General features: G+C 43.6%; 1 protein-coding gene and 1 long non-coding RNA gene across 2 annotated transcripts; both read left to right on the top strand.

The window, feature by feature from the left end:
- The first annotated feature begins 895 nt into the window (after nt 1–895).
- On the top strand, nt 896–21531 carry KATNA1 (katanin catalytic subunit A1). The gene is made up of 12 exons (XM_083496535.1): nt 896–1048; nt 1481–1572; nt 8514–8687; nt 12670–12827; nt 13157–13340; nt 14384–14505; nt 16359–16464; nt 16856–17014; nt 18245–18371; nt 18858–18992; nt 19487–19613; nt 21182–21531. The coding sequence occupies exons 3-12, from the start codon at nt 8517–8519 to the stop codon at nt 21378–21380; spliced, it is 1488 nt and encodes a 495-aa protein (XP_083352661.1). The 5' UTR covers nt 896–1048; nt 1481–1572; nt 8514–8516; the 3' UTR covers nt 21381–21531.
- On the top strand, nt 8694–11840 carry LOC310703896. Its single transcript, XR_014524441.1, has 2 exons — nt 8694–8907; nt 10494–11840. It is a non-coding gene; the product is annotated as an uncharacterized lncRNA (long non-coding RNA).
- Nucleotides 21532–22111: the final 580 nt, after the last annotated feature.

Raw genomic sequence — 22111 nt, 5'->3', positions numbered from 1 at the left:
CAAGGATAATGGAAGATACCAACTAAAACATCTGGAGGACCCCTTCTCAAAATCATATAGCCTTTAATTTCAGGAAAACAGAGGGCAACACCAAACCTGATGCCTCAACGCCTTCCACATGTGCTGAGTCAGAAATATTTTGGGCAGCAGGTTGCAGGACAGCCTCAAAGATGCACTCTCCCAAGTCCACATTCCCTGCATGTTCGCACTCCTGTTTCGGTGACGTCTGTGCTGACTTGGTCATATTCACGAAATGGAAGATGGCAGGATCCCCTCAGGGTCATAGTTACAGGCACCAACCAACCTGTTGGTAGACCAACTCTGCCTTACAAAGACGTCGGCAAACATGACATGGCAACATCAACCCTGCCCTGTGGGAGTCCCTTGCAGGTGACTGCAGTGCCTGAAGGCTGACAGGCAGGTCCAGTAGGCTAGTTTGTACACACTCAGCCCGCTCTGTATCCTGCATTCAGACGTGCAAGAAGCCTAGTCAGAGATAAAGAGCACATTCCAAGCAGGCAAGAAGGCGCGGGCGCCAAGCGGGGGGTGAAGCGGCCGGATGAGGTTGTGGCTGGGAAAGACTTCCGAGAAGGCACCTCGGCGTAGCGATCCCCGTCCCTGACATGAAGAGGTCAGGGACCACCAGAACCCTTCCCAAAGAGAGCGAGAAGCGAAAGGCCAGCCGGATCCTTCTACTTCGAGAAACCAAACAATGCGGCAAGTAGAGGCGGGGAAAGAAAGTAAAAAAGAAAAAGCGGGCAGAAGAGCCCGCCCAGCAGTGACGCCGCGAATTCTGATTGGAGAAGAGAATATAAATGAACGAAGGGGGGAAAGAATCCCACGCCACTCAGAGTCCCGAGAAAAAAAGAACCGCCCGGTGGGCGGGGCGTAGGGACGTTAGGACGCCGTGGGGCGGGACAAGAGCTGGCGCCTGCGCGCTAGCGACAGTGCCTCCGCGCGGAGTGGGCGGGAGGCGGCGCTGAGATGAGTCGGGCCCTAGCGCCACCGCCACGGTCGCCGCCGTTACGGAGCTGAGCGCGCCGAAGAGGTGAGTGAGCGTCCGCTTCCCCCTTCCGCCAGCCTCGCTTTCCCCGTCCGTTGAGCCCGGAGCGCCCCTCCCTCGCCGCCCGCCTCCTTCGGCGGCTTCTCTGGGCGGCTTCTGCCCCCCCCCCACAATAGCATCCGGAGTGGGATGTCGCCCCCCGAGCGGCGTTGGCGGGAGGGCTTTGAATGGGCTTTGCTGGTCAGCCTCTCCTCGTCCAGGAGGCCCGAAAAGAGGCTGGAGGGGAGCGCGAGGTGAGGCGCCCGCGTCCCCAGCTCCCGGTTTCCTGCGGCTCCAGACCCTGTTTCGTCTCCTCCTCCTGCTCGAGACCTTCTTTGCATTCCCTTCCCATCCTACCCCGCCCCCCCCAGCACCTGCCCGTGTGAGGCATCCCGCGGGTGACTGGAGAGCCCTTTGCCCAGTTACGTGTTCTCTTAGGATTTCAGGTGATGCGGGAGACGTCACTGTCGGGCTACTCGTCCTGCCATTCCTTGGACTGCTTTCCGGAGTAAACAACACCTGCTTTTGGAGTAAGTCAGTCTCTCTTTTTGTATGGTTGGGGGCGGAGTGGGGACATCATCGTGAGTATTGGAGGGGGGGGGACTTCTTTTTCCCCTGTGCCATAAGAGTGTGATTCCCAGCAATTGGTGCTCAGAGACATACTGCCTTTGAAAGTGGAAGTAGAACCCCTGGCCATTGTAGCCAGTAGCCATGGAAAGCTTTATTCACCATGAATTTGTCTAATCCTCTTTTAAAGTTATCCAGGTCGGTGATGCTACCTCTTGTGAGAGTGAACTCCATAGTTAAACTATGTGCTGTGTGTGAAGAAGCCCTTTCTTTTACCTGTCCGGAATCTTCCTGTATTCAGCTTCATTGGATGTTCCCAAGTTATGAGAGAGGAAGGAAAAATTTTCTCTTTCTGCTAGTTCTCCATACTATACTGTTAGAGATTTTGGAGTGCTCCCCGCCCCCCAAATCCTAGAAATTAATAAATGGTAGTATTTTGATGATTTAGGATGTGAAAGAAGAAGTACAAACTGCAGAGGAATTCCTGGGCTAGTCTATTCAAAACAGGGCCATTAAGGAACAATAGAGTTCCAGTGATACCTGACCAATATTTTAACAGTGGCCCACTAATTAAAATAACCTGGCAATGCAAGAGAACTGTCCTTCCCCCCTGCCCTAAGGTGTGAACAGAGACTGGGGTTTGGAAGGTTGGCAGGGTGACTGTGTGTTTGAGGTGACAGGAAAAAGGAGTCTGGGAAGGAGGCGGAGGAAGAGAGACTGGGATCCATCTTTGGGCAGGCTGGCTGAGGGAGATGCCTTGACTCCAGGGCTTCACTGCTGCAGGGACAAGCCCTCTTGAAATGACCATGCTGTAAGATTTGGACTCCTCCCATGCAGACTGAAGCCACGACAGTTTCCACCATGTCTCAGTTCTTCAAAGGACCACAGTGCCTGGAACCCCATGAGCATGAGCTCTTGCCACTGCTCAGCAGAGAGTGGGAGGCACCCAGCTTTTGTAACAATACATAATTTTATGCATCTTTATAATTTCTTCTTTAGATTTGTATAATGGCATTATGATATTGAGATCTTTATTTTCCATTCCTTTGCTAATGATCTTTAGCATGGAAGTTGCCTATTTTCACAGTTGCTGCATGACTGCATTGCAGACCTCCTGAAATTTCAGGTGTGTAGTGTGGGTTACACCTTGAACCATCATTGCTACTGGAGGCATGGGTTGCCCCAGAGGCTAGGAGTGCCTTTTCCTAGCCTTGAATGGTGCACCAGCCATAGCCATTCTTGGACAGGGCTAATCTATACACCATTAACTTCCAGGTTGGTTTACTGCAATGTGCTCTGTGTTGTGCTTGTTGTAACTTTAGGACCTGCGGCTAACTCAGTGGTTTGGTTGCTGAATGGTGCTGCCTACCATTGAGCATGTTACACTGGGGCAGGTTCAAGGTGCTTATTGACATATAAGACCCTGAACAACTTGGGGCCTGGTTACATGAGGGAGCACCTTCTCTCATATCATCCTGTCTGTTAATTGAGTTCTCTATATCAGGCCCTCCTAGTCATTCCATCACCTGCACACATGCATCCTGAAACACTCAGGGGGAGATCTTTCCAGCTCTTGGAATTCCCTCTTCCCTTAAGTATGGCAGGTACCAACCTTGTGTTTTGGCCACTTTTATCAAGCATTTCCTGTATTTTAAACACCTAGCTTTCAGTGAAATATTTTTTTATTTTTCCACTGTTATTGTTGCATTAATGCATTGTGTTATTTCTTAAATACGTTCAGAATAAGCTGCCCTGAAATTTGATAATAAGGATGGTATATAAATATTAGAAACAATGCTGGTGTTTATAGGAGTAAATATTTCATTGTTTTCTTGTCCTGTAGATAATAAACCCTGGGAGTGGAGAATTCAGTATCAGGATTGTGCATTATTGCTGTTGTTGTTGCAAGCGAGCTAATGTAAAATGATTACTCAGGGTCTGCTCCTGAAGTTTGCAAGAATGGACATTTGGTCTTGATAAAATTATTGCATCTGTTGAAATTTTGTGGGTAGCCAATCTTTTGCCCTCCAGATGTTGGGCTACAGCTGCATCACTCCTGACATTTGGTTATGGGGGCGGGGGTGTAGTCTAACAATATCTGGGGGACACCTCTTTGGTTATCCCTGGTTCAGCAGAAGGTCATCTTCCCGGTTACACAGGAAGAGGAAAGGAGGAATATGAGCTTGAGGCTTGCTGTGGTTTGTGTAAGTCCCCCTAAAGCAGCGGTCACCTTGGTTTTTAGACACCTTGTTTTTTAGACCCAAGAGAGAACACCCACACTCTTCACTTTTCCAAGGGATCTGGGTATAACTTTTGTGGCTAAGGCAGTAGTGCTCAGCAGAACAGGGTAAAGCTTCACTTTTTATCTTTCCTTTCAACACTTGGGTCACTGCTCATTACTGAGAGGGTCAGCAGAGGCAGTGGGAAGGTTGGCCCTGCTCCACCAACTACTACTGGACTAATGTCTTTTTTAAAAGATGCAAAGAGGGATATACATTTCTCAGTGAAGGCACTCAGACTCTAAAAACTGGAAACATTGTAATCAAAATGTTGTTATTTAGTCCATATTTTATTTTTGTTATTATACGTACAACTAATAATGGCAACAAAGTGTTCTGGTTCTAATAAGTGTACAGGAGCCTAATAAACAATCTTCAAACAGGTCAGAACTGGAAGCATAGTGTAGCAAGCTGTAATACAACAACAAGCATTTTCTCTTGATTTCAGTGTTTTAATTTTCTCAAAATTGATATTGGTGGGACTTTGGGTACATTGTGCCCATAATGCTCTGGTTTTCTAGAGCAGGGGTTGTCAACCTGGTCCCTACCGCCCACTAGTGGGTGTTTCAGGATTCTAGGTGGGTGGTAGGGGGTTCTACGGCACAAGCACTGGTGGGCGGTAAGGAAATTTTACCATCAAGAAAAATGCATTAGTGGGCAGTAGGTATAAAAAGGTTGACTTACCCCTGTTTTAGAGTAAAAGAATGAACAAAGTAACATGCATATCAGAGGGGATGAAGGTAGCAATGCTTTTGTCTATCCCTGTTATCCATTTACAAATAACTTTTCAAAATTAACTGTGAAACTCTAGCAGATGGCAGAATTCTGAATTGTCATTTCAGAAGCAACACTCTCCTTATGTAGTATTGTTCAGTGCTGGATCTACAAGTTTTGTCATAGGGTGCAAAAGTCTTGTTTTTTGTCCTAGGGTGCCACCCATTCTCCCTAAAGACATATGCTTTAAAAAGGCCTCATATAGGTTGGTGGGTTAAGTCAAGGAAAGGGAGCTTTGAAAATGAGTTGCTAGTTTCCTTTATACTGCGCTGTCAGATTTAAAATTCAATTAAAAGCAAAATTAAATAATAATAATAGTTTAGTAGCCAGGACCATCCAATACAGGAAATCAAGTTACATACACTTCTGTCTTCTTGGATGTATGAAGCTGTCAGTGTTCCCAGTTAGCCCATACACAGGTTGCGAACTGTAAAGCATAATGGGAGGCAAGTATATAGGGGAGTGCCTGCAAGGGGGCCACCCTCCTGGTTTGCTCTGCCCAGGGTTCATGTTCTTGCCCTGCTTGGTGCAGTGGATACTAGGAAGCAGGAGGTGACTGGAAGGGAAAGGAGGCAGAGGCACTTATCTGGACTCATCTCCTGTGGCGGGGTGTGTACCCTGAAAGCTGAGGATCGGGTGGGAGAAAAAAGGAGGCATTTGATGACAGCATATCTGTGGGTGCTGCCCTGGGCATTTCCAGCAAGAAGGCAGAGGGAATGCAGCTGCATCTGTAGTGGTGAAGTGGAAGGAAGAGGAAAACAAGGAGGGCTGCCCATCTGTCTGCCTTGGGACCTGCTGCGTCTTGGAACAAGGGCTGCCAGGCAACAGTGAGCCTAGACAAGGCAGAAATGGCCGGGGAGGTTCTGGGCTCTACTACTTCTGTTGCTGCCACTCTTGCACTGTCTGGCTGCTGTTTGCCTTCTGCTGCCAGCCCAACAGGCCAGACCCAATGTTGGGATCTCCGCCAGAGTGAAATGAGAGCCTCCTCCCGGCCCTTTCGCTCCTTTCAGCATTGAAGTGTGTGTGTGTGTGTTGAACTCAGTAATTTTGCAGCCCCCCCCCCCCAAATGTGCCATCCAGGGGCACTTGCCTGCTTTGTCCCCACACTTGATCCAGCCCAAGTATTGTTTTGGGAGAGATTCATTTAGCAGCAGAGCGCGCGCGCACACACACACACACTTTTAAAAAAATATTTAAATAGATGGTTTGAATAAAAAACAATGCTAAAGTATGATGTCATGACTGAAAATGCATTTTATAAGCTTCATAATTTCTCTTTGGAAGCTGAGCTTCTGTTAGTGCTGTTGTTAAAAGTTACAAGTCTTGGAAACTGCTGTGAAGTTTTTAGTGTACAACTTGTGTGAGAAAACATGCTTCCAAGATTTCAGCAAGCTTTCTCATAGATGTTTAGGATGGGTAAGATTGGTTCTCATACCTGATACACCTGTTTGCTAGTATGAGCTGATGACTAAACTAGTTTGAAATTACAAGTTTAGCAAGATGATGAAAACAATTAAGCAAGTAATGGCAAGTCATAAAGGAGATTTGGGTTTTTTGGATTCCAGAGTTTAAAAGCATATTACAGTTCGGTTTTTGCAGTAAAGCACGAGAGATAAGAGTGCTCTGAAAAGTCATAGGCAGGCAAAAAAGAAAGGAAGTAGATAATACTGAATGAAACGGTAGTAATGGTAAGCAAGGAGAAAACCAGAGGAAGAGTGTTTGAAATGAGAGAGCACTGTACACAAAGTAAATCCCATTAAAGAGCCACATACTAAACAAAGCAATGTATTTTAGCATTAATTTAAGTGTGGTTGGTATCTTCAATGAAATTGTTTTGTTAAACTTTTTTTAAAACTTAAGACACTTAAAAACAGCTTAATTTAAAAAAAAAAAATCTAAAAGCAGTGTACAAAACGATCAAAATATATAAAAATCAAAATTATATACCAATATCCTAAAATAAAATTTTAAAAATTACATGGTGATCAGTAGAATGTACAGCTAATAGCTGTTTATCAGGTCAATGTAGTTTGGGCCTCTGTGTTATCGGCAGGGGAAGCTGCAAACTTGCTGCCGCACCCTGCACTACTTACTGCCAGTTATGTCAGCGTGTTTTGAGTTTCTATTAATATAAGTTCTGTAGCCAGAAATGCTATCTATAACTAGTTTCAACATGTAACTCTGAATGGATTGCATACTAAATCTCATAGCAACACTTGACGCAGTGAAATGTGTTTTAAAGGGATAAAGCAGAGAGCTTTTACCAACTTCTATGAGAGTCATTCCCTGAGTTTTAATCTTGTGTTACCTACAAACAAGCAGAAATCAAAAGAGTAAAATTTCCACTAAACACAAAACTGCAGAAATGATCCTGCATTTGTTTTTAAGTGTAATTCTATCCTAAATCTCTCTTCCATGGATAACCAGATTAATTTACTTAGAACATAGTGCAGAACATTTAATGTAACATTTATGGCTGCTTATTTAAGTCTCACCAGAACAATGATCTTTTATGAATGAGCCATTAAGATACATTAGGTTTTCTAAGGGTGAACTCTTGGAATGCTGGGAGCAGATTCCAGCTAACTCAATGGCACTTGCTGCTGAATAGGTTTGCATAGAATTGCACTGTCAGGCACATCACTTCTGAAGTGATATAAAGAGAGAACTTTTAATAATAATTAAGAAGTCACAATGCGGTTGGGCAACTACAGTGTGTCTTCTCCTTCCATCAGCCTCCCTCCTGTTGATAGCATTTCTGTAATACATATGGGCAGCCCAGGATATTTAATGCATTCTGAGAGAAAAAGTATGGGGTTTTTTCTTCTTCTTTGGCTTTAATGGAACATCTTCTGCCCATCATAGCCCATCTCATGTACTTCCATGCTTTTAAAAGCCCTTGGCCACTCTGTGGTCTCAGCTATACAGCTGCAAATAAAACTTTTTAAGTGCAATATACGATGTGACACTACAGTGCAAGACGAAAGAGTTTTTCGTTTTTTGAGTTGCTTCGCAAGACGAATTTCCCTATGGGCTTGCTTCGCAAGACGAAAACGTCTTGCAAGTTTGTTTCCTTTTTCTTAAAACCGTTAATACCCAGGGAAACCGTGCTTCGCAAGACGGAAAAATCGCAAGACGGAAAAGCTCGCAGAACGAATTAATTTCGTCTTGTGAGGCACCACTGTATATGGCAATGGTGAACCTTATGGAAAATTCAATGTATTTTTAAAAATGCTTTTAAAAAAGCATTTTCAGAACATTTTTTATGTGTGTGTAGATTGCACCTGTGTCTCTCAGCCATACCCGGAAATGCCAGGGATTAAATTTAGGGCCTTCTGTATGCAAGTCAGGTGCTTTAAGACTGGTAGGGGAAATAGTTCAAATTCTGAATTTGAATAATACAAAGCAATGAAACTGGGACTGGAGGGGAAGCCATGTGTCTGGTTGCTATATACCATAGAATTTAATTCTTCAGTTTATGTTATAGTTATTCACAATTAACAGTCTAACGTAAATTATGACAAATCTACAGACTATGTGCAACTTCTATCATTATTTAAAGTATAGTTCTTTGGAGACAAAACATGCCAGAACTATGTATTGTGTAATGCTTGTGTCCTGACTATTTGACAACAGCCATGTTCACAATTGATTGAAAGGTCTTTGAGAGAGATGGCTTTGTGACAAAATGTAACTGTTCTGTAGTACTATTTTTCACATAATGTATGAAAAATTGAAATACAGCATGAGAACCTTTCCATTCTTCCACATTTCCATGTTACACATTTGACAGGTTTTCTTTATATCCCAGCTGTTGTGTATTCCAATTGCAGCATTTTTTTCCTCCCCAGCTTATGTTGACCATGAGTCTTGTCATGATAAGTGAGAATGTGAAGCTGGCCCGTGAGTACGCCTTGCTGGGAAATTATGACTCTGCAATGGTCTATTACCAGGGAGTACTTGACCAAATGAATAAATACCTCTCTTCTGTCAAAGACACATACCTCCAGCAGAAATGGCAACAGGTGGGTCATCCCTTTTCCATTGATTGGGTTCTTACTTACACTTAATTCATAAGTCCTTAGCTTAAAAAAAATTGCTTGATAATAATTTGCTTACAACAGATCAATTAAATTTTATAAACACGCACATTTCTAAAACCTCCTCTTGGTGAATTCCTGACTTACATTTACAAAAGATAAGCTGCTACTAATTGTTAGAGAAAAGGGCACCTTTAATTTTTAGGTTACCTATTACAGTGGTACCCCGCAAGACGAACGCCTCGCGAGACGAAAAACTCGCAAAACGAAAGGTTTTTTCGTTTTCGAGTTGCCTCGCAAGACGAATTTCCCTATGGGCTTGCTTCGCAAAACGAAGCTTGCCCCGGGGACAGCGGGTCTTCTCTTTTGAAGCAAGGGGCGGCGGGGAGATCGCTTTTCCCCACCGCCCCTTGCTTCAAAAGAGGTCCGGGGGCAGCGGGAAGCCCTCCCGCTGCCCCCGGACCTCTTTTGAAGCAAGCGGCTGCGCTTCTCCCCGCAGCCGCTTGCTTCAAAAGAGGTCCCGGACCTCTTTTGAAGCAAGCGGCTGCGGAGAGAAGGGATCTCCCCGCAGCCGCTTGCTTCAAAAGAGGTCCCGGACCTCTTTTGAAGCAAGCGGCTGCGGAGAGAAGGGATCTCCCCGCAGCCGCTTGCTTCAAAAGAGGTCCCCGACCTCTTTTGAAGCAAGCGGCTGCGGAGAGAAGGGATCTCCCCGCAGCCGCTTGCTTCAAAAGAGGTCCCCGACCTCTTTTGAAGCAAGCGGCTGCGGAGAGAAGCGATCTCCCCGCAGCCGCTTGCTTCAAAAGAGGTCCCCGACCTCTTTTGAAGCAAGCGGCTGCGGAGAGAAGGGATCTCCCCGCAGCCGCTTGCTTCAAAAGAGGTCCCCGACCTCTTTTGAAGCAAGCGGCTGCGGAGAGAAGGGATCTCCCCGCAGCCGCTTGCTTCAAAAGAGGTCCCGGACCTCTTTTGAAGCAAGCGGCTGCGGAGAGAAGGGATCTCCCCGCAGCCGCTTGCTTCAAAAGAGGTCCCGGACCTCTTTTGAAGCAAGCGGCTGCGGAGAGAAGGGATCTCCCCGCAGCCGCTTGCTTCAAAAGAGGTCCGGGACCTCTTTTGAAGCAAGCGGCTGCGGGGAGAAGCGCAGCCGCTTGCTTCAAAAGAGGTCCGGGGGCAGCGGGAGCGCTTCCCGCTGCCCCCGGACCTCTTTTGAAGCAAGGGGCGGTGGGGAGAAGCAATCTCCCCGTGCTCCGAAGCCGGGCGGGGGGGTGGGAACACCTGCCCCAGCCACCCCGCTTCGGAACGCTGCTCCGAAGCGGGGTGGGGGGGGCGGGAGCACCTGCCCCAGCCGCCGGGCTTCGTAGCGCTGCTGCGAAGCCGGGCCGGGGGGGGTGGGAACACCTTCTGAAGGCGGGCGGGGGGCGAAAGTCTTTGTCCCCCCTGCCTGCCTTCCCAGGGGCTTTTAAATCGCCCCGGACAGCGGAGAAGTCCTCCGCTGTCCGGGGCGATTTTAAAATGCCGTCCGCCAGCATTTTAAGATCGCCCGGACAGCGGAGAAGTCCTCCGCTGTCCCAGGGTTTTTTAAAATGCTGGGGGTGAGAAGAAAAGCCCTTGTCCCCCCCCCCCCCAGCCTTCAGAAGAGGTCTGGGGACAGACTGTCCCTGGACCTGGTCTGAAGGCGGTTTCCCTAGGAACGCATTAATTGATTTTCAATGCATTCCTATGGGAAACCGTGCATCGCAAGACGAAAAAACCGCAAGACGAAGAGATTTGCGGAACGAATTAATTTCGTCTTGCGAGGCACCACTGTATTTTAATAATTAAAAAGCCTCAAAAATAAACTCAGCACTGATTAAAATCTGGTGCCAGTGCTTAATTAGAGTTCAAGCCAAACCTTGTCCACTCAGAAGCAAGTCCTATATTGAATTTAATGGGGTTTTCTCCTAGGTATGTGGAGTTTGGATTTGCAGCCTTAGTTGATTAATCTAAAACTTACTGCTCTGATGAATTGTCTTAATTAATCACTATCATGTGAACATCTGAGCCCTTCCTGGAATGTATCACTTCAGACTACTGGTGAGGAGTTGCATTTATGAATGCTCGCCCTTAATGTTTTTCAAAAACACAACTTTATGCACAGAAAAATGTGATTTTTCTGGCATATTGTGGTTCTTTCATGTATAATAATAATAATCATTTATTATTTATACCCTGCCCATCTGGCTGGGTTTCCCCAGCCACTCTGGGCGGCTTCCAACAAAGTATTAAAATACAGTAGTCTGTTAAACATTAAAAGCTTCCCTAAAGAGGGCTGCCTTCAGGTGCCTTCTAAAAGTCTGGTAGTTGTTCTACTCTTTGACATCTGGTGGGAGGGCATTCCATAGGGCGGGTGCCACTACCGAGAAGGCGCTCTGCCTGGTTCCCTGTAACTTGGCTTCTCGCAGCTAGAGAGCCGCCAGAAGGCTCTCGGCGCTGGACCTCAGTGTGAATGATCATCTGAAATTTCCTGTCAGAAAATTTGCTCCTGCCACACTGGGAGTTGTATTCTTTCTCAGTACTAAAGGTATGATCAATGCCTGGATGGGAGGCCACATGGAAATCCTACATATGCCTCTGGAATATAAATATTTAAAGTGGGATATAAATAGAATAATAGTGCATCATTATGACGTGCTTATTTAGTACTGGAATATCTTGTAATAGCCCAAGTAACCTTGAAAGGCCTGCAGTAAATACCAGTGTGAGGGCTTCTGAGGTGCATTACCGTGCTTGCTATGAACTTTAGATTACAGAGGTCTGTTCTGGAATAACTCCCTCAAAGGGCACCTAGAATATGGGCGATCCTTAAGAGTAGCTATTACAGAGAAATAATACTGTACCTTTAATATGGAATGGTATATGCAAATGAACTTCCAAGTTAATTAGCATAAATTTGCAAACAGTACAAAGTTTTATTCTCTGGAATGAACTTTAAGTGTAAAAAAGTTTGAATGTAAGATCCATTGAAAGAAAAGTCTAGCATATAGTGGTGCATTTGTTCCCCATTTTGGTGCAGGATTTGGGAATCTTTGGTAGACCAGGTCAACTTCCTATAAAGTAACATATTTATCTTGAAAACTTCCAAATGGCCCCTTCATCCAAAATAAAGATAAAAATACAGTGGTGCCTCGCAAGACGAAATTAATTCGTTCCGCAAGTTTTTTCTTCTTGCGAGTTTTTCGTCTTGCGGAGCACGGTTTCCCATAGGAATGCATTGAAAATCAATCAATGCGTTCCTAGGGAAACCGCCTTCAGACCAGGTCCGGGAACAGTCTGTCCCCCGACCTCTTCTGAAGGCTGGGGGGGGGGGGGACAAGGGCTTTTCTTCCCACCCCCAGAATTTTAAAAAAACCCCGGGACAGCGGAGGACTTCTCCGCTGTCCAGGGCGATTTAAAAGCCTCTGGGAAGGCAGGCAGGGGGGACAAAGACTTTCGCCCCCCGCCGGCCTTCAAAAGCCGTCCGGGATAGCGGGAAGCGCTTCCCTGCTATCCCGGACTGCTTTTAAAATGCTGGCGGTGGGGAGCAAAGCCTTTCGGCCCCCGCTGGCCTTCCTGGACCTCTTCTGAAGGCCGGAGGGGAGGGGAGGCTTTGCTCCCCACCGCCAGCATTTAAAAGAGGTCCCTGGAGATTTCCCTATGGGCTTTCTTCTTGCGAAGCAAGCCCATAGGGAAATTCGTCTTGCGAAGCAACTCGCAAACGGAAAACCCTTTCATCTTGCGGGTTTTCCGTCTTGCGAGGCATTCGTCTTGCGAGGTACCACTGTAAAACACTGATTCACTATCAAAACAAACAATTGAAGAAAAGAAAAGCAAACAATTGAAGTTAAACATCTCTAGCAACTTCTAATGGAGCCCTATTTATTTTCTAAAGCTACGTATGCTCAGCTAGGGACACGTTTCTACCTGTTAAAGCTATACTTTTCATGTTTTCAATCAGGTTAGGCAGGAGATAAGTGTAGAAGCGAAGCACGTGAAGGATATCATGAAAACACTAGAAAGCTTTAAATTAGACAGCACGCCTTTGAAAGCTGCGCAGCAAGAATTACCGGCTCATGATGGAGAAGTTTGGTCCCTGCCTGTACCTGCTGAACGTAGGTAAGAGACGCTGAGAGTGTAAAGTGGATCAGGGAAGCCCAAAACATTACATTTAAAATGTCTGTGAGGCCCACACACTGGTTCCAGTTCCTAAGTCAGGGAAAAAGCATGCTGCCCTGTCCCCAGTATATATACCTTGGCAGTCCACATGGAGCCTCAGCACAGACCTTGCCCAGGAGGGGGGATTCCTAAGAACTATTGCCCCATAATGTAAACAATTCAGATCCTCATAGGTCCAAACAAAATGCTTATGCACTTGTCCCTATGTTGAAAGCTGATTTAGTTTAGCTTTATCACAGTTTTCTCTTTTCCATTTTCTAACTAACCAGAAGTTCACCAGGAGCCAGGAAACGTCAGTCTGCTCATTGCAGTGATTGCAGGAGCCAAAATAATCGAGCGAGTGCAGCGCCTAAAGTCTCCAGCCGTCCCTCCTCCCGAAGCTCTAACGATAAAGGCAAAATAATCCGTGGCCGGGAAAAGAAGGATCCGCAGAATAAAATGAAAGAAGAAAAAGTGAGTGTCTAAAATGTGAAGCTAGCTTTTCAAGTTTTTAGAAGTGCCCCTCTCCCATTTGGATCTCTCTCATATACACTGTCAACATTCTCAAGAGGCAGGAGGTGTAAGGTTTTAGGGAAGAGTAGTTTTAAATATGTCAATTTTGAAGCCCCATTACATTTAGTAGTGCATATTTCCAGGTAAATGTGTATAGAATTGCAGCCGTAATGAAACTAAACGTGGCATTTTTGTCAAATGGTACAAAGATGAATATTATTAGAATTTCCTTTCAGAGAGTCTGAAGGCTATAGTGTATTTCATAAGAGCATAAGTAGAGCCTGCTGGATCAGGCCGAGGGCCCATCTAGTCCTGTATCCTGTTCTCACAGTGGCTGAACAGCTGCCTGTGGGAAACCAGTAAGCAGGATTCGAGCACAACAGCATTCCCCTCTCCTGTGGTTTCCGCAAATGGATGGAGTCATTCCATTCACAGAATAACTTGATATAGTAGAGGCTTCAGTTAATGGAAGGGGACCATTTTCACCAACACCCACCATGGCACTCCAGCACTGCTCAACGCTCCAGAATATATCTTTGGGGAAGGGATCAATGGGGTTGGTAAAAATGGTTTCCCCTCTTCCACTAGCAGAGACCTCCACTATGTCCTTCCAGCCTTTGATAATCTTGGGTGGAGCCGTGGGTGCTTTTACAAAACATTTCCATTGTAAAATGCTATATAAATATACCTAATGCCACAATTCAGTAACGGAATTATTTCTTATAACAAGGTGCCAGATCAGTTCATGGCTCAGCTGACTTCTGAATTAGCTAGCCTGCACTTGGGGATTATTTTAATAGTTCCACCCAGTGCCATATTTCCATCTTGAATTTGCATTATTCTGGAATGGCTGTAAGCTGTGTAGACTATGCCCACTTTTGCCTACAGGGCCCTTGCTTCTATTATAATTAAGCGGGCATTAAGCCAGGTATAGTGATTCATTGTGTGGACAATTTTAAAATAACAAATGTAGGTTTGATATGCAAACTGTGTTTGTAATGCAGAATAAGCCCTCGTCTGACATTTCAGAATCTGAGCCAAAGAAATTTGATAGCACTGGATACGACAAAGACTTAGTAGAAGCTTTGGAAAGAGACATCATTTCCCAAAATCCCAATGTTCGATGGTAAGTGTAATCCATCTCTGTAATTTTTTTTACTTGGGAAGTATGTGTGTAAGCTCAATCCTTTAAAGAGGACAATGCTAATGCTTGGTTAAAAATTAAATTTAATCTGACAACAGATTGTAGGTCTTCCATTAATAATATTTTTCATTCAGTTTACGGCAAGATATTACATTCAAGGAATTAAGTGTATCAGGCCTAGCTCAGTGCAAAATATTGTCCACTGTGACCTGCCAACTTATTTGCATCGTTCAGCTGAATCTAGCACAAGGCTTCTATAGAGGGGATATCACCACATCATACCTACTGTGCAGCCAGGAACATCAAAATAATGGTACACAACTAGATGCTATACCACAACATCAGTGGTCTGAAAGAATAATAAGCATACTCTTAACTAATGCTGCTATACAGACTTCCTTGCTTAGAAGCAATCCTGTTACCACGTAGCCAGCTGAGTGGCTATTCACTCATTGGTTGGCACCCTGTATTTGCTATGAACAGGATGTAGTTTTAGTGGCTGAAGTATAAATGACTACTGTCCCAATGTGGGCTAGTCAACAGTTGTTAAGAGTTGCTAATTATCTGAATTAACATTTTTCTCCTTTGTGTATACATAAGGCAAGAATGTTATAAAATGAGCTTAACATATACACTTGTACCAAGAATCCCTGGAAAAGATGATCAATTTGCCTCAACAGAATTTTTCTTAGAATATTACATGAGCCAGTTTTCATTGAGGGTGGGAGAATGAGTTTGTGCATCTTAAAATTAGAGCTTGTGTAGTCTGTATTTGGGCCTGTTCAATGCCTGAAAGGGGGGGAAAAGAACACTCTTCTGACTTGGAGAAGCAAATTGCCTGCTTTCCTTGGTCTTTACTTGCCATATACAACCAATGGATTGGTTTCTGTTTCTATTATGAACCTGTACTTTAAAAGCAAATTCCTTCATACTGAAACACTTCATTCTTACTAAATCCTGAGGAATGTGCCCTGCTGAGTAAACATGAATAATATTAGGCTACTTGTGCCCAAAGAAAGGGCTGGCACATACCGTACAAAATAATGTTTCTCCATAACTTAGAATGTAACGGTTGTGGTTTTGATTGTTTGTTTGTTTGTTTGTTACTTAATTTATATTTTGAAACTCTCCAGAGGAGGGGGTGGTTTGAGGGGCTGCAGGGGGAGGAGGAATTGCTGGAAACAGCCAGCCTGCTCTGTCTGCTAATATATTTTTCCTGTCAGCAGTGGGACACCCACTGAATACCTTTCTGTGGTTTTTGACTTCTTGAATATTTATAATTTGTATAACAAATGCACATATTTATAAAGCTTCACCTCTAATCACTTTTGCCCTTGGTTTATATATAAAATCATAGTTTAACTTGGTGTGTTAAAAAGTCAAAATTTAACTGAATGTGGTGCCTGCATTCAGAGAGCATTTTAAGCCAGGTTACTTTAAGGGATGATAAATATTACTGAAATGCTTAAATGAAAAAAAACCTGAACTTTTTATATTAAAAACAACTTTATGATAGAGTTCCATGTGAAAGAACATTTTGTACAAACAACAAGTGTGTTGATGTATTGATAGTTTTCTCCTGGAACAGAATTACAGAGTATGCAAATTTACTTGGAACAGAATGCTGACACCTGGGAGCAGATAGAATTCAAATGGGAAACTATTTATTTGATATTCTTCTGTAGAGAGTCATAGAAGGTTTCAGCTGCAGGTAGGAATGCATCTTTTAGAAGCTAACCCAAGGTTACTGTCCAACTGTGATAGGGACTCTTGAATGGAACAGTAATTAGTTGCTTCTAGCGTGTTGTAATCTGTTAATTTCTTTTCTTAAACAGGGATGATATAGCTGACTTAGTGGAAGCTAAAAAGTTGCTCAAGGAAGCAGTGGTTTTACCCATGTGGATGCCAGAATTCTTTAAGGGGATTAGAAGGCCCTGGAAGGTAAAATCATGCAATTTAGTTTTGAATTAATAATGTTTTCTTATGTCCTGATTGGGCACAATTTTATTAAGAGAAAATGATGAGTTAGTATTAACCTAAAATCTGAATGCAATTATTGTATGGCTAGAATTTCTCACATTTTAGCAATCGAGCAAAATATATCACAATTCCACTGAATGCAATGTGTAGTGATCTGGATACGTAAACAAGTTAAGTAAGAATGCCTGCTGTTCTGATCCTCAAAGCTAGGATACCATTTTCTTAGACATGATATTAAAGCACATTTGGAGAAAAGGAAGTTCTAAAGCAATTTCCAGTGGAAAATGTGTTCTAGATATCTCAAATGAGAAACTTTCTGAACCTTTTTTTGGACTTCCTTTCTTTTACATAGGGTGTTTTGATGGTTGGTCCTCCTGGCACTGGAAAAACGCTGCTTGCAAAAGCTGTAGCTACTGAATGCAAGACAACCTTTTTCAACATATCATCGTCGACACTTACTTCAAAATACAGAGGAGAATCTGAAAAACTTGTTCGACTTCTATTTGAAATGGTGATTTTCGAGTTCACTGTTGGTTCTTTGATATATATTTTGGATGAATAATAGTTTCTAGAATATACAGGTGTTCCAAAAACCTGGCTACTCGTCTGAAATTTATATTTAAGCTTTTTTCAGACTTCTAGTTGTACAGCAGTTAAAGGGTATGCATGTTTGTATGTAATGGTTGTTGTGTTACATTGAGCAGGCCTGACCAGCGTTGGGCTATCATGGACAAGACTCCTTGTACTGTCATAATTTTGTCTTAACACAGTACCAGTCCTATCTGACTGCAGTGGGCTATTCTCCTTTACCAGACAAGCATGATGCAGTTGTATCACAAAATATAGAGGGGTGTGTGTGTGTGTGTGTGTGTGTGTGTGTGTAGCCAGCCTCATTCTCACACCACCCCTCTCCATTAAAGTCTTACAGGTTGCTTTGCCACTTAGCAGTGAATTGCATAGTAGCACCTCCCTTGGTTTCATACTATTCAAGTTAATGTATAACTTCTATTACTTTTTAAATGAATCTAGATTCAGGTAGGTAGCCGTGTTGGTCTGACGCAGTCGGAAAAAATAAATAAATTGTCCAGTAGCACCTTAGAGACCAACTAGGTTTGTTCTGGGCATAAGCTTTCATGTGCATGTACACTTCTTCAGATACGTATCTTCAGTATCTGAAGAAGTGTGCATGCACACGAAAGCTTATACCCAGAATAAACTTAGTTGGTCTCTAAGGTGCTACTGGACAATTTATTTATTTTTAAATGAAGCACTCCGAAGCCCGCTTGCACACTGCCCAGAATTTTATTGGAAAGTTTGTTGGGTCTCGGGATGTTGGATTAATGCATAACATTAATGGCTAGGAATGATGGCAGTTGAAGTCCAACATCTGGGAACCCAAGATTGTTGCTTCAGGGGTGGACTTTGGTAATATGGTGCCCTGAGCAAAGGCAAAATTTGGCATTGTCCCCCTCCCCCTCCCTCCCAAAAAACTTTGAGTAGGTACCCATATAAATATAGCGATGATGATGATGCACCTCCTCAGCTCGGCACCCTGTGCGGGGAAACCACCCAGATCACCCTAAATCCGGTGCTGGTTGCTGACTTGAGAGAGAAAAACTGTAAATGTATGGACTTTCAAGGTTATATGCCATGTTTTTTGTGCAGTAAGTTGTTAAACATAGCCCAACTGTACTTCTGGTGATTTAAGTTCAATTGATGTTCCTTCATCTTGTCTCTCCAGGCTCGATTCTATGCACCAGCAACAATATTTATAGATGAAATTGATTCTATCTGTAGTCGCAGAGGAACTTCTGAGGAGCATGAAGCCAGCCGAAGGGTGAAGGCAGAATTACTCGTTCAGATGGATGGTAAATAAGCTCAGTTCACATTGTGTTAAAGAGATGTGAAGCTCGAAGTAGGAACTTTGATGTGACATTATAGTAGCAACACTGTACTAATATTTCCGCTTTGGATCAGAAATTATGTATGACTGTTTAAAGTAGTAGCTTTGTGCAATACATGTATCGTATGGATGTAGCCACTGTCTGAATTACTATGGTTGTGGAATCATTGAGCAGACTTAATTTTGCAGACCAGTGGATAGACTTCTGAAAAGACTTTTCCCTCTTTACAAAGCTGTCTTAGTCGTTCTGCTCCTGTTTTTCTTTTTTAGTAATTAAATGCAGCAGCAGGGGGAGCTGCTTCAATAGCCAAGAGACACTTTATTCAAATTATTCAGTGCAAATCTGTTGCCATTTCATGCAGGTGATTAAAATTCACATTGGCTTTAACTTTGGATAGCTTCCAGAATTTTGTGACCTCCCCTTATAACTTCCTCTTTCCTTCTGATTTAGGTGTTGGAGGGGCTTCTGAAAATGATGACCCTTCCAAAATGGTTATGGTACTAGCTGCTACTAATTTTCCATGGGATATTGATGAGGCCTTACGACGACGGCTGGAGAAGAGAATTTATATTCCTTTACCATCAGGTAGAACAACTTCCATTTTGGGGGAAACCAGCCTTTTTATTTATCCTGAATTTTGAATTCTGAACCTGAATTTGGTGTAGGACTGTATTGGGAAATAGGGGCGGTGCTTCCAAGTGGCCTCCGGGGAAAATACTCCCCCAAGAAGTAGAATCCCAGATTTGTGCTGCCTTCTATGGAAGGGACAGAAATCCAATAGAGGCTCCGCAGCTCCCAGTCTTCCCTCCCAGTGTTCCCTTCTCCCCTGGGAAGTCTCCTGAACCTCCAGAGCTGTGATTAGGGTGGCAGTTTGGGTTGCAGTGAAAATCACTTCCCTTCCTTGGTAGAGTGTTGCTTGTAAACTTTGGCACACAAGCTTCTCGGGTGGCAAAAAGCAGAACTAAGTGCAGGTTTAGGAACCCATTTTTGAAAGCCTCAGCATTTTGTGAAAGTTAGTAACTATGCTATGTGGTTCAAACTATTTATATTGTTACTTTAAAAAAAATGTTCCGTTTTAGCCAAAGGTAGAGAAGAACTTCTAAGAATAAGCCTGCGAGAGTTGGAACTTGCTGATGATGTTGACCTTGCCAATATAGCACAAAATATGGAAGGTTATTCCGGGGCTGACATTACTAATGTGTGCAGGTACGTTAAAACTGTAACACTTCTAAAATAATTAAGGCCTGTTTTAAGCATACCTACTCAGAAATTTGAATGAATAATCATTTAATTGGGGCTTTTCTTGGAATCCAAAATTTGTTTATGAAAATACATTAATGTTGCTGTTTGTCCACTGGCTTACTGTTGCTTTGATAAAAAATATAAATATACTGAAACTACTTCCCAGCCAGGCAGTCTTTATTCTTCTCCCTCTTCATTCTAGTTCAAGGAAAGCAGACAGATTCAACCTATTTGTCTGCTTTCCTTGAACTTGGGGAATGGCAGGTTTGTATACCTTTTCCCCCTAGTCCCCATTCTCTGCCACGATGGGTTTTTTCCTTCTTGGTGCACACTTCTCTCATGTATTGTTCCTCTCCGCTCTACATTTTGTTTTATCCTTTTTCTCTGGCCATATTCACTTTTTCCTCATCCACATCAGTTACCTTCTCTTCTTCCACTCCCCTCTACTCCCTCTCCGTTATTTTTTTCCTATCTCAAATCTTTCTCTAACCCCATACCTGTCTCAACTGCACTACTTGTGCCATTTCTCAGGTGAATCCGTTCAGCCGTTGCAAAATGAAGAGGGTAATGCCCATATCAGCCCCTCCAAAACGACTCCACACCCCTTGCCTTCTGTCATCTATTAGCCTAGCCAGTGTCACTGTTTGAAATACCGAAATTCCTGTCTTCCCATTGAAGGCAGTTTTGATATTTGACAGAGCTGTAGCTGTAAAGCATCTGCTCTGAATGCATAAATTCCTAGGATGGGAATATCCCTTACCTAAAATCCTAGGGAGCCACTGCCAGTCAGTGTAGACAATACTGAGCTGGATGGACCAATGCTCTGACTCTGTATAAGGCAACTTCCTGGATTCTTGTGACATTTTGCTAAAGGGAGATACCAAAAATGTGTAACAGTTTCTGTGAATATACAGTGGTACCTCGGGTTAAGTACCTAATTCGTTCTGGAGGTCCGTTCTTAACCTGGAGCACCACTTTAGCTAATGGGCCTCCTGCTGCTGCGCCTCCGCCGCCGCTGCACAATTTCTGTTCTCATCCTGAAGCAAAATCCTTAACCCAAGGTACTATTTCTGGGTTAGCAGAGTCTGTAACCTGAAGCATATGTAACCCGAGGTACCACTGTACAAAAGATAAGACATGCATGATCAGAGAGAGAGAAAGGAATGATAAAAAGGTGTCTCTGTAAACTGGGGTTTCAAGCTGGGTCTCAGATTCCAAATTACTGCAATAGATTTATGTGATCTACTGAACTGTCGTTAATCCACAGTTGTAGAAGTCGGAGCCTGCATGCCTCCAGATGTTGCTGGACTGACTCCGACATCTGGAGAGCCACAGGTTCCCTATCCATGCAGTACTGAATACAGTACGAAGTCCCCAGATGTGTTTCCGTTTTTGTGCTGAAGGCCAAACTTTCCACGCAGTCTGTTTGATATTTTAAGCATGTCAGTGTTCATCTACAGCTACTGTTAGCCATTTACTTAGGACCAGTGGCACTGTGTATTCTCATTAAGTCCAATCTTGCATACCAACAGGGATGCTTCACTAATGGCTATGAGAAGGCGTATTGAAGGCTTGACACCAGAAGAAATCCGAAATCTTTCCAGAGATGAAATGCACATGCCAACCACAATGGAAGATTTTGAAATGGCTTTAAAGAAAGTTTCGAAGTCAGTCTCTGCTGTGGACATTGAAAAATATGAGAAATGGATATTCGAATTTGGATCATGCTAAGCCTTCCTACCTTGAGATATCTGCCTTAAGTCTTCAAACAATTCCAGAAGTAATTAAAAAGTAGTGCAACAGGGCACTGGGTACTATTTTTTAACTTTTGTAATTACAGTTAACAGCAATATCCTTAATAAAGTTAGTTTTTTAAATTGCAGCTCATTTTTTACCTCTTGCACCAGTTGTCCCTTCTGTTCTCTGCACAAGGTATTTGCATGTAAACTAGCCTTACTTCAATCTATGCACCCAACTAATGCAATAGTATTAGTTGGGAAGTGTTATAGGTACCTATTTACAGATAACAGGGTGAAAACTTTTTGACATAGATCCACATTTTCAATTTTTTATATTCAAATAGAATAAGCTTGCTCTGCTGTTTGCCTACACTTTTAATGATAAGTAAAAGTGAACTACCTGAGCCTCAGGTGACAGCAAAGGATCCAAAATACCCCCCAAGCTACATACCTGCTCCTTCAGAGTATATAATCCCATCAGGAACAGGCAATCTCCCATCCATACAGCCTAAGGAACCACTCACTAACAGTGCCCTAATTCTGTAACTTTAGCGAATTACATAAACATTCAATGGGAATCGATGCTAGGTGGTGCTGGGAAACACGAATGGCACAGGGAGAATTCACAGGAGAAAACCAATGGCAATATATAAAGGGTAACATGGTGCTGGTAAGAAAATAAATATTTTGCCTTGTCTCACACTTTGCTCTGGAGACCTTATT

This window comes from Podarcis liolepis (assembly GCF_965112155.1).
Source record: "Podarcis liolepis genome assembly, chromosome: 3".
NCBI lineage: Eukaryota > Metazoa > Chordata > Lepidosauria > Squamata > Lacertidae > Podarcis > Podarcis liolepis.
Note: the sequence above shows the minus strand (reverse complement) of the source record. Positions and strands in the feature narration are given on the sequence as shown.